The 15662-nt window shown below is 54.4% G+C and overlaps 1 protein-coding gene across 7 annotated transcripts in view; it reads right to left on the reverse strand.

The window, feature by feature from the left end:
- Nucleotides 1-15662, reverse strand: part of CLEC16A (C-type lectin domain containing 16A) — a 193634-nt gene that overhangs the window by 29606 nt on the left and 148366 nt on the right. For 6 of the 7 annotated variants that reach the window (XM_075564287.1, XM_075564290.1, XM_075564288.1 and 3 more), the window contains 3 exons: nt 11135-11286; nt 10504-10708; nt 8669-8836 (listed from right to left, as the gene is read on the reverse strand). In XM_075564287.1, coding sequence (XP_075420402.1) covers nt 8669-8836; nt 10504-10708; nt 11135-11286 — 525 coding nt within the window. The remainder of the gene's footprint in view (nt 1-8668; nt 8837-10503; nt 10709-11134; nt 11287-15662) is intronic. The other variant, XM_075564291.1, reaches the window with a different exon arrangement.

Here is a 15662-nt window from a genome sequence, read left to right on the forward strand (position 1 = left end):
TGAATCCATCTGCCTTGCCTTCGGGTCTCTTCTCTGCTGGATTTTCCTGGTTCCAGCCAATCTATCCTGCTGTATGAGGCCCAGCATCCTCCCTCACATGTTGTTTTAGGTTTTCCCAGGCTTCCTGGTTGTGACAGGTAAGGTTTTGTGTCCACTTGGCAGGACTCTCTGTGGTTTGGCAGTTAAAGCATCACAATGATGAGATCTTCTCAGGGTGTAACCTGCTTCCAATATGGAAAAGCTTGCTCATGGTTTGAAGCCTGCATCTGGCTCGTCATCTGGCTGATCTTTAGACTTGAGCCAGGAAACCGCCATATTGCCAGCTGATCCTAGGAGTTGTCACTAACCTGTCCTCTTATCTGTGGACGTTGGATTCATTCACTTCTGCAGCCAGAACCTGCTCTCTGACCAGTTGATCTTGGGCTCGTTAGCCCCTGGAGCGATGAGAATCAGGAGAAGTCTCCAGCCTGACATCTGACGCACAGACTTGGAATTCTTCCACCTCCACAACGGTGTGAGTTATATAAACCTCTCTGTCGATGCACACACACATGCTTGAGTAGAGAACCTAGCCGAAGATGCTCGTGCTTTGGAATGACGTGTGAACTGAGAAAAGAGGGAGTTTCTCACTCGCAGCTAGAGCTGTCCTAAGGCTTCCCAGAAGTGGTCTGGCTCAGGCAGCGGCAGCAATCACCATCATGAGTCAAGGGATGTGCGCTGGGCTGGGGCCATGGGACACAGATCTCATTTTTTCCCGGGCCCTGGCTGTGACTCTATGAACTGAAGGGGGCGGGGGGCGAGGGCAGGGGTAGGGGGACAGTTTGGGTAAATCCTGCTCTACCACACCAGGAACATTTCAACACCTCATGAAAGCGTTTCTGTAAAAAGCTGGCCTACACAACAGCATCTGTCATGAGCATCTATAGGGGAAGGACTGTTGGATCCTTCTTCTTCTTCTTTTTTGGGTGTGAATGGGTTTAATGTATGGAAAGGCAACCCATTGTTCTAAGGCAGCGGTTCTCAACCCCTTAGGGGTCGAACGACCCTTTCACAGGGGTCGCCTGATTCATCACAGTAGCAAAATTAGTTATGAAGTAGCAACGAAAATAATGTTATAGTTTGGGGTCACCACAGCATGAGGAACTGTATTAAAGGGTTATGGCATTAGGAAGGTTGAGAACCACTGTTCTAAGGTCTTAAGGGTCCGCTCCTACAAAGTTACAAAAACAATACTGAGAGAAGTGAACCTGCACGGCATTTTTATATGTTCTAGGCACTGCTGGCATTCCACATAAATGAACTCACGTCATACTCACAAATGGATAAGGGTAAGAAGTGTGGGAGTGTTAACATTTAACTGTGATCCTTCGGAACCTGCAGTCATTCAAACAGGACGAGGGAATCCGGTTTAGTTTAAAAATCAGGAACGGTGTGTGTCCGGGTTGTAGCCTTTGGCTGTACGTATTCCATCTGCATGCTGAACGAATAAGCCATGGGGCTGCACTGTCTGACGAAGAAGGTGGCATCGGTGTGCCTCAGAATTGAGGCGGGCAAGATGATGGTCTGTCCAGTTTTCACATGTCACCAGAGAGACGAATCATTAGGAAGACAAGCTATTTGGTTGAGGATCAGAGACAATGAGGGAAACCCCGGATAAGCAAGATTGATCCGAAGTCACAACAGTGGATGCAGACGCATCAAGTAGCATGAAGATGGCACCACTGACCCAACAGGTAACAACAAATATAGCAGCCCAACAAGGCAGGTGACATCATCATCCCTGTTTCTTCGGAAGAATGAACTGAGCCCAGAGAGGCAACGTAACTGGCATAAGGCCCTACCCTACAAGGTGGGGCCAGGACCTGGACCCAGATGCCTGGCTCTAGGGAGTGAACTCAGATTCCATGTGCTGACCTGCATCTGGACAGATTCCAGGCTGGCAAGAAAAATACCACACGAGGGCAGCAATTGCAGCCTAGGGCAAGATTTCGTTTCGCGAATACCTCGGGGTGTCGGGGGTGCAATGAAGTCTGCCTCTCTGGGTGCTTATCTATCCTTTCCAGTAGTTTTATGATAAATGTGTGTGACTTGCACTAAGAAGTCAGGAGGCAGATACAGCAGGAGCTGCTTCTCCAAGCCTCTCCATTGTGGGCCACCCATGAGGCTGCTCCACAGCCTCCAGAACCTTCCAAGGAGTTGTCCAGGCCCAGTGGTGGCTTGAACCTGGTGTTGGTGTCTTCTCATAGCCAAGTGCAGGGCCAGGTGTGTGCTCTTGGAGGTCAGCGGTCACTTCAGTACTCAGTAGGGTCGTGCTCTGAAAAGTGAAGTAACTCTTAGTTCTTTGGAACCCTCTTTCTTCCCTGCCACTGACCCCTCCGGGGAAGCTCGCCCGGGCTCAGGGGCTGGCCCGGCCCACATTTCGCCAGAAGATGACTCCTTAGATGAGTGCTCTTGTGTCACCATGGAAACATCTTTTCAAGGCATGTTCCCAGTGAGAAAACCCCCTGGGCCTTGATCCAGGGATGGAACCGCCCTGAATTGTGTACGAGGTTCACTTTCCTCACAGCTGCTTGTGAAACCCCAAAAGACAGCCCCTGGGCTCAGCTCAGGGCCCACTTCTGAATGGGACACAGCTGCCAAAGACCCCAGACTCATCTGTTGGACAGAGAGCTTTTTTAATTAAAAAACAAACAAAAACCCTTTTTGTTGTAAATTGTGTGTGCCTTCCTAATGTCTGCTTACAGGCCCGTGTTCCCAGTGTTCGGCTGCAAATTGAGCATCGGAAGAGAGTTCTGTTCCGTCCCTGAAGGCCAGAGTCCAAGGGCGCCGCCAGTCTCCTCTGAGCAGCAGGCTGGTCTTTTTGACGAGTTTAGTGCTGTTCCAGGTTTTCCTTCCATTCTGGTGGACAAACAGCTCTGAAAGGAGTCTGCATCCTGCTGCTTGACTCAGGCAGACTTGATGCCTCATTTCTGGTTCTGTTGTCCCTGACAGCTTGGAACACCCATGGCCCTGCATGGCCAGTCTTGTTTGGGAGCAACAGGGAGGGGAGGGGGCTTAGGTCATTGAGAGGGGAGCTGGGAACCATCTTGCTGACCTCTGACCCTCAAAGGCAGGTGGCTGAGAGATGTCACGTGAAGCAGCTCAGTGGGGCTGTCAGGACTCAGAGGTGGGAAGAGGGAATGCTGGCTTCAGTTTCCCTCCTGTGAGTCTGAGCCCTTCGCCGGCCCCTCCAGTGTCCTCTGCGGAGTAGGACAAGTGACCCCAGCTTTCAGAGTTGTCCAGAGGGCGCAGCTACGTCTGAGAGTCAGACTGTCACCTGAACTTCCACAAACAATCTGGCTTTTCTGGAGGAACTTTGCCTGGCATCAGGGGGCCCTGGGAAGCCCTGGCCTAGGCCTGTGGAAGGCTCAGGGGCGGACCCCAAGCCTGACTGGGGACTTGAGGCGACCCAGGACCTGCTGACTCCTCTCAACCCTGTTTCTTCCCAGGCAGAAAGGGAGATGGCAAAATCTCTTCTGAGGGCTGTTGAGAAGCCCAGTGGATGGGTGCATCTAAAGAGCTCCATAGCTCAATACATTTGGCTCGGACAACAACTAGGCCATGGGACCAAAATCCTGTCCTGTCTCTGGCTGGGGCGCTCAGGTGGGAAGGGGCTAACATGGCCTGCATACACCTCTACTTCCTGTGTGACTACAGAGGGTTTTGCTGTGTTTTGTCCTAGGGAGCTAGGGGGAGAGGGCTGTCGGGGCTGTTGTCAAATATCAGGCTTTCCAAGTGGCTTCTGGGAAATACCCTCACGAGATGACAGTAGCACCTACTGCAATCCCTCCTCGCCCGTTGCCCCCCAGAGGGTGGTTGAGCGGTCAAAACCCATGTCTGTGAACCTGGCATTGATTTGTTTCCTGGGGCCCGTCTTGGGCATCGGTGGAGGTGGTCAGTCAGCTCGGCTGGCTCAGATCATGGTATAATCTTCACATTTTTCCTCAGTTACTCAGCTGTCCAGAGCTGGCGCTGACACCGCGTTGCCTTTCCACGGAACTACTCAGTGTTCTGGGTCAGGGGACTGACAGAGCCAGTTTGCTTGCCTTTGATACACATAACACCTGCAGAAAATAGCACGCCCAGGTCTCAGGGGACAGAAATGCTGGCCTGGAGCTGGGAAAAGAGCTCAGCGCTGATGGAACTGAGTTGGTCTCTGCCTCCCTTGCCCAGGCCCAGGACCTGTGGGAGCACCTTGACCTGACCTAAGGGGCGGTCAGTCTGCACGAAGGAGGCCAGCAAGCTGCCCACCGCCCAGCCCCCTGCTGACTCGGTGCCAGGCTGTTGAAGACGAGGCAAAGAAGTGCCCCCTTCTAAGAGCCTGCTGCTCTGGAGGACAGTGGAGCAAACAGTAAAGGAGGCATTTCAGATGTGCGAAGGGCTGCTACGGGGGTAGGGGTGGGGGTGTAGGGTGGGGTGAGGTGGTGGATAATGAGGGTCCTGCCCTTGTGGGGAAACAGAGAGCCGACATGACATCTGAAGGAAAGTCAGGAAGAAGAGGAGGTTGGTGTGGACTAGGGAGAACAGCCAGGCCAAGGAGCTTGTGCCTGGAAGGTGCTAGAAGGCATTAATGAGGGCTAGAGAGCTGACAGGCTGGTGGGAAGGGGTGGCTTCTTTTCTTTTGTCCCCCTCAGTAATACCCTATTAGTGAGGGGGGCAAGGGTGGTGACCAGTCCAGGTGCCCTGTTCACACCTGCAGCCCATTCTGGGCAGAGCCCTCTGTTTGGATAAGAGTCTGGGAGCAGGGCCTTGTGGGGGTGGGTGCTGCTGACTCATTGTTTATGGAAAGATTGCCCTCAGGGGCTAGCCTGGACACCACCACATTTCCCTGGTATAGGTTCTGGAAACTAGCTGCCACTGTGCATCAGGGGGAAGGAACTAATCTCTGGCAGGAACCACAAACGTGAGAGCTGCGGGTCAAAGCCACCAAGAGCTCAAGCCAGATTCCAGACCCTGCCACCACGCTTGTCCATCGCCCCCTAGCTCACCACGGACCCCTCCCTCCCTGGCCAGGCGCACTCACAAGCCAAGCGAGCCCAGAGTGGGGAGGGCACCAATAAACTGGCCAATACAGAGAATGTGCGATTTCTGTCTACACCAAAGTGGCCTGACTTATATTCTCCTTTAATGTCTCCTCAAAGGAAATGAAAGGTGTATTTTCTTTTTTTTAAATCATTTTATTGGGGGGAAATCTTTGTTTACAGCTTCTAGAGGGGAGCTGGACTGTTCTGTGACAACTCCCCAAGCCCACAGATAAAACTCCAAAGACCTGTCCTAACAGAATAAACTCCTCCCACAGCCCCCCCCTCCACCGGGCACAGGGCCCAGAGCTACTTTCCTCTTGTAGAATTATGCCCAGAAAGAGCAGAGTCCCACACTGCCACGGTGGGCCAGGGTTCTGCCACGGTGGGCCCACGGCAAGGGACAGGGGCACTGCCCGCCCTTCCAGAAGATAGGAAGGGGTATCCCTGCAGCTCTGAAGCAAACCGGGCCAGGCCTCAGGGGCCAGTTCTCCGGGCATCCAGTTCCTTTTGAGAAAGGGGCAGGGACAAATGTAATCTGTGAGCCACCAACCCCTATCCCTTGCCAGTGGGCCTGCCACCCGGACACACCCCTCGCTCACTTTGCCACAGTAACCCCGCAGGGAAATACTACCTAGGCCCCTGGGGGCTGCTGGCCCGTCAACATGCCAGGTCCAGGGAGGCCTCCCTCCTCATCTCCAGGGGCCCAGACGAGGAGTGGGAAGCAAGTGGGAGACACTGTTCATGGGTTGGCAGGAGCCATGTGGTGGCTCATTCTCCAGTTCCAGAGGTTTGCTAAGGTGGCGGGCACGGTGCTGGGCCCCGGCTAGTCCCCATGGAGGTGAGGCTCACAGTCAGGCACACACACACGTCTGCCAGAGCAGGCACCACAGAGGGTGGAAAAGCTGGGCTAACGTGATGGAGGTGGCGGCGGCTGCAATTATTACCAGGCAGCCATGCCCGGAACTCGGGAGGACTGCTTAGCAGAAAGTGTCCTGGCATGAAGGAGTGGGGACGGCGGGTAGTGGTGACCCATGGGGACCCAAGCCGTGTGGGCCTCCCCTGACTGCACGCGGAGCCACAGCGCCCACCCGCTGGTCTTCGACCACTGCAGGGTGTGCAAAAGGAGCGCAGAGACATCAAGGTGCACGTGGTCCGGGAGCAGAGGGGCTTCTCCTACCACCGTGGTACTGACACAATGCGTGTCCTCTGGTTTAACATCCGATGCAGTAGATGCCCCTGAGCATAATCCATCTAAGCTAGACTTCCGTGGGGCCCTCGGTCGCTCTGAACTGTGTCCAGGGATCCCGAGGCGAGTCTGAGAAGTGCTGACTCGGGGAGAGGCGGGGGTGGCTGGTGGAGCTGGGGTGCAGTCAGTTGGGGCCCATCACATGGCGCCTGGTGGTCAGGGCGAGAAATTTGGATTCTGTCCCAATGCAGCGGGAAGCTACTGGAGGCCTGTGGGCAGGGGCACGACACAGTCTGATTTATGGTCTAGGAAGATCCCTCCTCCTGACCGAGGCCAGAGAATCCTGCGGCGGTACGCTCTGGCCAGTGCGGGGGGCAGAGAGGAAATGAGGGGGAAGCTTGCTTGCACAGCGAGTGGCCTGGGAGCAGACCCTGAGCCAGGTGAGGCCAGCTGCGGTCCCTCCCCACTCTGACCCATGCAGAAGCACCTGATCTTGGCATGCTCTTGAGGTCACCTCCTCAGCCTCAGGGCAGAGAGGAGGCACGCTGGGGTCCCATGAGTGCTGCCGTTCCCATCCTCAGGCCCTGAGAAGGTCGAGGAGACGCTGTCCTGAGTGGTACAGCCACCCCCCAGCCCTGCCTGTGACTCCCCCATCCCAACAGCAGCACCGCTCCACAAGCCTTGAGCCCGGGCCACACCCCTGCCATGGACACCTCAGCTGCGAGGCCCAGTGCGGAGAAGTCAAGGGAAAGCATTCCGCAAATGGAACCATGATGACACTGGATGTTTCCTCGTTCCGAAAAGGCTGGGCGTGGAAATCAGACCAGACCGCTCTTGTGCAGTCAAGGAGAGGAGCCCCACGGGCCAGCCAGAGCTCCCGTGAGCCTCCTGGGAGCCGGGTGTTTAACAAAGCTACCCCAGCCCGAGGGCTGACAGAGCTGTTCTGTCACTGCCGGAACCAGGGCGCGCGCCAACCATGTCCAAGGCTCCAAGGCCAGGGTGGTCTCAGGAGGGCAGTAGGAGCACCTGGGAGTTTTGTTCTAGGAAGCAGGTGGGCAGAAAATGAAAATGAAAAGGCATGTCCCCGCTGGCCTGGTAGGTCCACTGCTGGGCATGGACCCCACAGCCACTGTCACACACCCACCCAGAGCAAGTGGTCCTAAGAGAGTTCCCTGCCTATTGTTACAGTGGCTAATGGGCTGAGCAGTTGATGGGATGCTGACCTCACGTAGCTGATCATGAGGTGAAAGGAAGGCAGGGCAGGGGCCTCATGTGAGTGGCCGTAATCCACCAGCGCAACCAGAGGAGCCAAGGCAGAGAGAAGGCAGGTATCCACACATATTTCCAGAAGGAGCTGAGAGCCTGCTTACTTTTCATGTTACCGAGCTCCTGGTTGGTTTTAAGGATTATATATCTTTTAAAACACTTTTTTTTATTTTACCAATTTTAAACCAATGACTAAACCGATTTTATGAACTTCTGGCTTACAGACCACCTGGTACGACACAGAAGCCTCTGAGAAGCCCGTACACCAGGGGCTTAGGACACAGGCGCTGGCCCCAGCAGCATGCGGGTGCTGCTGCTCTGCGAGGTGTCGCAGGCGTGCTGATCAGGAAGGACTGTGTCCTCCCGTGGACGAGGGACCAGCCGGACTGGAAGGGCTGCTTTAATGTCTATTCCATTTACCTCCATCAACGGACGTCAGCTACAAGCTGCATGTGTGTGTTCCCAGGCACGCACGGATCCCATGTAGAGAGCTTCAGGAGTGGGATGGGGAAACACGGAGCCCAGGGGAGGGCCGATTCTTTGGGCTGCGTTCTGTTCTTACTAGTAGTTTTAGGCTGGAACCCTGAGCGTGGGGTAAGGGGCGGGTGCTGACCGGCTGTCTGAGGTTTTAGAATTCGAAGGAAGGTTCTCAGGGGTGGGAGCCTCCCCCTTTGTGGGAGAAGTGGTTGCTTCTGTTCTGTCAAGCTGACCTCCAACTTCCGACTAGTGTTTATCTTTTGTGGGAAGGGGAAGAGGGGCTAGAGATGACTTCGGTGAAAGGGGAAGAGGGGCCCCTGATGGGATAAGGGGGAGCTGCCCAGGGCAGCATGCTTCCTCCGAAGTCTCGCTTCTTAGGAGTTTGCAAGAGCTACTGCACGCTATCTCTCCAGTCATCTCACCAAGAAAAGGAAATTACTCTCCCACAACTGCCTCACTAATCACTGAAGCATTTCCAAGAAATTTCCAAGGAACTTCTTAGTTTTAATTCTGAGAAATTCTTCCACATATCCAACTCATCCCTGGAAAACCAAACCAGAGCCGGCCAAGACCAAGCACAGAGCCAACATTCTTTCCGGGGTGCAGCTTGCTGGACACTCTGTGGGGCTCTGTTCTGAGAAGCAGGGGGCTGCGGCGCAGGGTAGGGGCGGCTTACCTGGCACCTTGTCCACCGATGCGAACACGGAGCGCTGCACTGTGGGGTCGCTGCTGCCGCGGCGACACTGATCATAGAAGCGGAAAGGCAGGTGCTGAGCGGGCGCCGTGGAGCTGAGTCCGAACCCCAGCACTTCGGTGGCCGGCTGGATTGGGAGGTCCAGGAGGGCTATGTTCAAACAACACCGTGGTTCATGTTCAGCACTGAAGGCTCCGTGCAGGGCGGTGGTAGCCAGAGGGGCTGCACCCCAGCCATGCGGGGCACTTGGGAGGTGCCACGCAGGCAGCCTCGGGCTGGGGAGGCCAGCATGAGACAGGGGTACTGCCTCAGACGCAGCACAGCTGGATTTAGGAGCTGGACGGATGAAACGGACGCTGGGCTCATCCCCACCGCAGTCTCCACTGGCACACATAAGCCGCCCTTGCCAATGCTTAGCTTCTGTGCCATTTCAGCCTCCAAGGGAAATGGGTCAATTCTGCCCCGAACGTTTGTTCATTCGTTTACATAAATACATATATCCACATGCACATATACACATATATATATACACACGTTTATATGTTCCACACACGCATACACAGAACCCATTGCCACCGAGTTGATTCCGACTCATGGCTGTTCTATGTAGGATTTCTGAGGCTGCAAACCCTTATGGAACAAGGCAGTCCACAGAGTGGCTGGTGAGTTTGAAGCAAAAACCTAGTTGGCCATTCAATGTTTACCCAACATGCCACTGGGACTCCTAGGCACGACACACACACACACACACACACACACACATTTGTGCACGAGGAGTATGTGTGCACCAGGGAATACCTCTGAGTATGCATGTGTGTACTGACGCCTGTGTGTACTGACACGTGTGCACTGACGCATGTGGTAATCTGCCACGTTGGTAGCCTCCTTTCCAAAACCAGGAAAAATCAATTTAAGAAATACCCCAGGTGTTAGTTCTAACAGGCGCTTTATAGCCTAATTCTTAATTTTCAAATGAAATATTTAGCCTTCATGCCAGAGTGAAAAATTGCTTTACATTAAAAAAAAAAAGAATTAGAAGAAAGAAGGAAATCACTTTCTGGAAATATATCTTATGACAAAAAGGCCCAAGCGAGCTAAGCCACTCTGCGCTTCCTGCCGATTGCTCCATGGATCCCGCAGGGCTGCCCAGATCAACCCACCCAGCAACTCCGCCCTCTGGCTTATTTAAGGCATCTCCTGGCGCACAGTGGGCAGGGCGTCCTCGCATCAGCGCCTGAGCTGAAAGACACTGGGCGTCTTGAGAGAATCTGTTTATGACCATCGAGGCTACAGGTGTCTTGATTTGGTGGCCTTCCTGTTCAGACAGCTTAGACCTTCCCGACTCCTCAACAAACTTGCCACGACCCTAAGGAACGTGTGCCCGCGAGCCCATCACCCTTGCCAAGGAGCGCTGGAAAGGGAGAGCAGGAAGGGGCGAGGAGTTGGAGGGCGCAGTACTGCCAGTGTGCTGCCTGTGGGGTTTTGGACAACTTGCTGAGCCTCCATTTCCTCTTCTGTCCACTCTGGACGAACAGGCGGGGCCTCTGGGGTGAAGGACGACGAATGCTGAGTCCCAGCCCAAAGCCCACTCACTACCTGCCTTTTCACAGCCTGGTGGGGCAGGCCCTCAAGACCCTCTAGAAACCACACACCTAAGATGTGGCAATTCGGAGTGGGCTCTCCCTTCACTCAGGCTCAACGAGCTCCCAAGAGTCACCCTTCCTCTCTTCCAAACTAGCCCCGGGGTTGCTCAAGGCCAGCATGAGGGCCACGGTGCTGGCCCAGGTACCCCTGGCCCTTGGTGGGGCCCCACTCACCAGCTATTCTCTGCATCTTCATGCGCCTGGCCTGGATGCGGCCTTTGGCAAGGCGCTGCTTGGCGATGATGCAGCGGATATGGTCCGAGAAGATGAAGGTGGCCTGGAGGATGGGGAAGGGCTTGGAGTGGGGGCTGGAGGCAGGTTTGTGGATGGTGATGTTCAGGGCGCGGCTGTCATCCTCAACGCCTGTCACCTGCATGTCCTGCAGAGGGAGGAGCCAGAGGACAGAAGCTCGTGAAGCTTGAAGTGGAGGGAAGCTGCTCAGAAGCTGTGAGGGCCCCAGATCTTCTTCTAGAAAGCGGAGAAAGACCCAACTGTGGTCAAGAACACCCCAAGGGGCAAGGCTGTTCTCTGTCGCATGGGCTCACCTTGAGCCAGAACTGACGGGCAGCACCTACCCAGGCTGCATGTGTCTACGTTTACATAGGCATTTGGCAGAGGAAAAGATCTAGAAGCTTGGGAGAGGATAGGGGATTAAAATCAATTCCCAAATGGGTGGTGCGTGCATGCGCGCACGCGCGCGCGCACACACACACACACACACACACACACACACACACAGCACCACCACCACCCACCCCCACCCCACCCCCGCTAAGACGCGTTGCCAGAGTTGTGGCTACCTTACCTGCAGAAGGCCTGCAAACTTGACCACTCCCCAGCCAAGCCTGGATACGTCGGGCTCCACCAAGCTCATCTGGTAAATATCCACTGCCAAGAAACGCTGGACCATGCTGCCATCTTTGGTGATGACTGTGCACGCGATCAAGTCGCTGTTATCTGGAAGGAGGGAGACGGAGGGCAGAATGAGGCTTGGGCTGCCTGCTAGCGCTCCTGGCAGGCAGCAGGGCCCAGCTGGGAGTCGCTCAGACCTCAGTCTCCGGTCCCGCTCTTCTTTCCCTAATGTGGGAAATAGGAATGATGCCCGCCGCCCTCAACACGCTCGGAGGATTAACTGAGAGGGAAGATAAAGCACGAGGGGGAGGTTCTCTGCGTCTCAGGAGCTCCAGCTGCAGCTAGAACATCGACAGTATGCCCTGCAAGACTTCCTGGTACACAGATGGCATGCCCAGCTGGGATGGTGCTGTCCTAGCTACACTGTGGGAAGACAGGAAAACGAGCTCCTGAGCTCAGTCCGAGAATCATCAAGCCCCAGTTTGCTTGGTGTTTGGCGGCTTGAAGCCTCACTCTGCCCTGAGTGACCGTGTGGTACTGGGCAAGGCACTCGGTCTGGCGGGACCTCAGCTCTCCGGCCTGTCAAGTGGGTGCGACGCCCCAAATCTCCAGGGAGTCGGACAGCAGAGAGGCAAAGCACCCGGTGGGTCCCATCTCTCACTCGAATGCTCTCCACCGGGATTCTCACTCAGTGCCCCTGCTTGACTGTGAAAAGACCAGAAGGCCATGGACAGTCCAGTCTGTGGTCGGCGTTAGGTCCCTCCCAATGGGATCCTTTGCCACGTGTGTTTGAAGAGAAATACCGGAGCCAGGAACCAACCTAAATACCCCACTAAGGGAACCGTTTGATTGTTTTCCATCAGGTGGGGAAATGATATGCTTATTTAAAAGCTGTGTGTGTAAGCCACCCCCGACAGTGGTTACCTATGGGGAGGGAAGTGAGAACGAGGGTGGAGGGCGTCGGGGAGTGGACATATTAATGGGAGGAGAGCTTTTGTTTTCACTCTGGCTTGCAATGACTGAAAAGGAGAATGCATCCATGACGTGCTTCTAAAGCACACACACGCAGGTTTAACACCCTCTTTAAAAACTCATTGCAATGGCAACGGAAAACACCTGAACATTTCAAATGAGTAAGAGGATGGAAACCTCAAGTGTGATCTCCTATGTTTAGAAAAGGAGAAATAAACACAAGTACTGCTCCAGGGAAAGGAGCTCCGGAGGCACGGTGGGTGAAGGCAAGGCTGCTGACAGAGACAGCAGCGATTCACACCCATCCCCAGCTCCGGGGGCACGGGGGAGGGGGAGAGAAAGGCTTGACTGACGAGCGCCCAAGACACCCGCGCAGAGGTCCTCCCAGCTCAAGGGGTCACTGGGAGTTGAACCGGCAACCAGGTACGGGCCAGAGCAGGGCTGTGCACAATAGCATTTTCCATCTGCTTTCTTGGACGCAGATCACCATGCTTCCTTCTGAGGTGTCTCAGAGGGGGCTCGAACTGCCAACCTTTCGATTAAACGCTGAGGTTGGGGGGTGAGTAACTGAACTGTTTGCAACATGCAGGGGCTGGTAAACAGCAGGCGGGGGTTGTTTTCCTAACTCTTAAGCATCTTCCTCAGAATATTTTGCTTTTTTATTATTAAATACTTTTATTGGGGGCTCATACACCTCTTATCACAATCCATACATTCATCCATTATGTCAAGCACATTTGTACATTTGTTGCCATCATCTTTTTCAATGCATTTTCTTTCTATTTGAGCCCTTGGCATCAACTCATTTCCCCCCTTCCCTTCCCCTCCCCCATAAACCCTTATAAGTTATAGATGATTATTTTCATATCTTACATCATCCTGTCACCCTTTACCCACTTTCCTGTTGTTCGTCCCCTTGGGAGGGGGTTATATGTTGATCCTTGTAATCGATTCCCATTTCTCGCCGCACCTTCCCCTTATCCTCCCGGTATCGCTATTCTTATTGTTGACCCTGAAGGGTTTATCTATCCTGGATTCGAGAATCTTTTGCTTTTCAAAAACCAAAGCGACTTTCTCTTTCCTCCCTCTCGCCTCGCTGGCTCCAGAGCTTTCTTCTGTCCCCACAGGCCAGGTTTGAGCTGGGCGGACAGACCCAGCCTCGGGACCATCCACCATCCATCTCACTGTGACACTGGTGTTTGTCTAGAGTCGCTAGACTCCTTTAGAAAGCACCATGACCTTGGGGGCTCCAGGGGGAAGAAAAGACATGTCACACCTCCACCACAAAGAAGACAGAAAAAGGAAGGAAAACCCCCAAAGCGGAACAGTGTTCACAAATGTGGGAGCACAGTGAGCCATTCCATAGGAAGACTCAAAGCCAGCTGCCCGCCCAGTGAGACGGGACCGGCCGGCCTGCTCGACTCTCCAGAAGCTGGGGCAGTTCAGGAGGCAGGAGACACCTGCCACCGGGCAGAGGGAAAGACATCCTGGGTGGTCCAGGAAATGCTGCTCTGTGTGCCTCATGCGTGGGCCAGTCAGCAGCACACGGGGGAACTGTTACCCACGCCGGCTGCTCCACACACTGGCTGAGGTCTCCCCAGGGAGCACCTGGCGGGGCATGGCTGTCTGCTACCCTGCTTCCTATCCTTCAGCCGGGGGCCTCCGTGCACAGCCAGGCCAGGAGCAGGGTGCCTTCATGGGAAGGTGGGGAAATGCTGGCGGGGGGACGGGACAGCCAGGCCAGAGCTGGAAGTCCTAAGCTGGGCTCTCTCTGAGCTGATGGAGCCAGGCCTGGTGACTACTACGTGTGGCAGGCGGCTCTGAGGCACTGAGAGGTGACTTCCCAGACAGGAGAGGCCAGTGCAGGTAATGGTGACACCAGGCTGCTCAGCTACCCAAATCCCAGTGCCTGTGGGGACCTCCCCTGTGCTAGCAACATCACACACACACACACACACACACAATCAGAAGGAGAAAAACGCCACGTGTCAAGTGAAAGATTTCTTCAGAAAAAGATAAGAATCAATACATACCAATAAATATTGGCAGAATGCAAATGATTTCATATAATCAAACAGACTATGGGTAAAACTTGCAAAGTATCTTGCTCAATATTGACCAAATAGCCTATGTGAGGAGTCAGTCACAGTATGTGTGGGGGCGTGCATGCGCGCGCGCACGCACACACACACACACACACACACACATACACACACAAAGGTGTGCTCCCGTTCAGAAAGCGAGACCACCTTCCACCCATGGGGCTGGCAACAGTGCAAACAGCTGAGCACAGCAGGTGCCGACGACCCTGGAGGGCAAGTGGCACCTTGGCCACTGCCAGGAGGGCTATTTTTATAATTGTACTTACGAGGGGGTACCCCCCACCAAAAAAAACCAAAACAGCCAAGAACTGTGCTGGGTGGAGCGGAGCTTTCTTTCTGTTTTTTTCTTTTGCAGAGCTTTCTTAGTATGCATTTTCCCTGTTAGGCAAGCGAACCTTGAGCAAACTCGCTCTGAGTGAGTGCACCCAGTGGGGTCACCTGGGAAGGTCCTCTGGTCACGGTGCATAAGAGAATGCCGCGCCGCCCCACCCTCACCATTGCTGGGTCGGAACGCGTGGCTGCAGCTGCTGTGTCAACCCGTTTCCTTGAGGGGCTGGCTCTTTCTTACGGCCTCTCTGGGTTACTGAGCTTGACGTCCTTTCCCAGTGATTGCAAAGGAAACACCAGAATTATTCACAAAACGGATGCTAGCTGGGGGTTGAGATGAAAGAAAATGGCCATTGAGTTATCGCCCGAGGCCGGCTGCTTTTGTTACAGAGGGGGATCTATGCATCAGAGAAGTTCCAAGTTCCGTTCTCTAAGCTCTGAGACATTCTCCTTGGTGTACTAGAAAGAAGGAGAAGTACAGTGGATGTTCCTATGGGCTGACTTTTCCAAAGATGGCCACAGCAGCTCCACTTTACGTACTCTTTTTGCAAGCCCCTTGGGAAATGGCAACTCTTCTCCCCGTCAAGCGGTTGGGTCTCCTTTCTTTTCCCGTGAGCCTGGGTGAGCCTCGGTGGCTGCCATGATCCAGAGCACCATGGAAGTGATGTTCTGGAGTCCCGAGGAAAGGCCCACCCAGCCACCATGCTGTGCGGCAGCCCGAGCAGCCCGTGGCAGCGCCACATAGAGAAAACTCCAGGTTCACACTTGCCTGCCCATTGGATCCTTGAGTTTCCAGGGGAGCCACCTCAGCTGATGTCACCTGACAGAGATGAGCTACTCCAATGGAGCCAAACGACCAATCTTTGAGCAACGTGCTTAAGTTTCATTGTGAGAAGCCACTTGGCATGGAGGTGGTCTCGGAGGCAGCAAGATATCACTACAACAGCTATGCATTGTAACTTAATAGTCTCTCCAGGCATACTGATAAGCCCAGGGTTTTTCTGCACTGCCAAGGCACTGCACACTGCCCCTCGCAGGACCAGGCCAGGCTGACCATTTGGGAGGCTCGGAAGGTCTGAA

This window comes from Tenrec ecaudatus, chromosome 12, assembly GCF_050624435.1.
Source record: "Tenrec ecaudatus isolate mTenEca1 chromosome 12, mTenEca1.hap1, whole genome shotgun sequence".
NCBI lineage: Eukaryota > Metazoa > Chordata > Mammalia > Afrosoricida > Tenrecidae > Tenrec > Tenrec ecaudatus.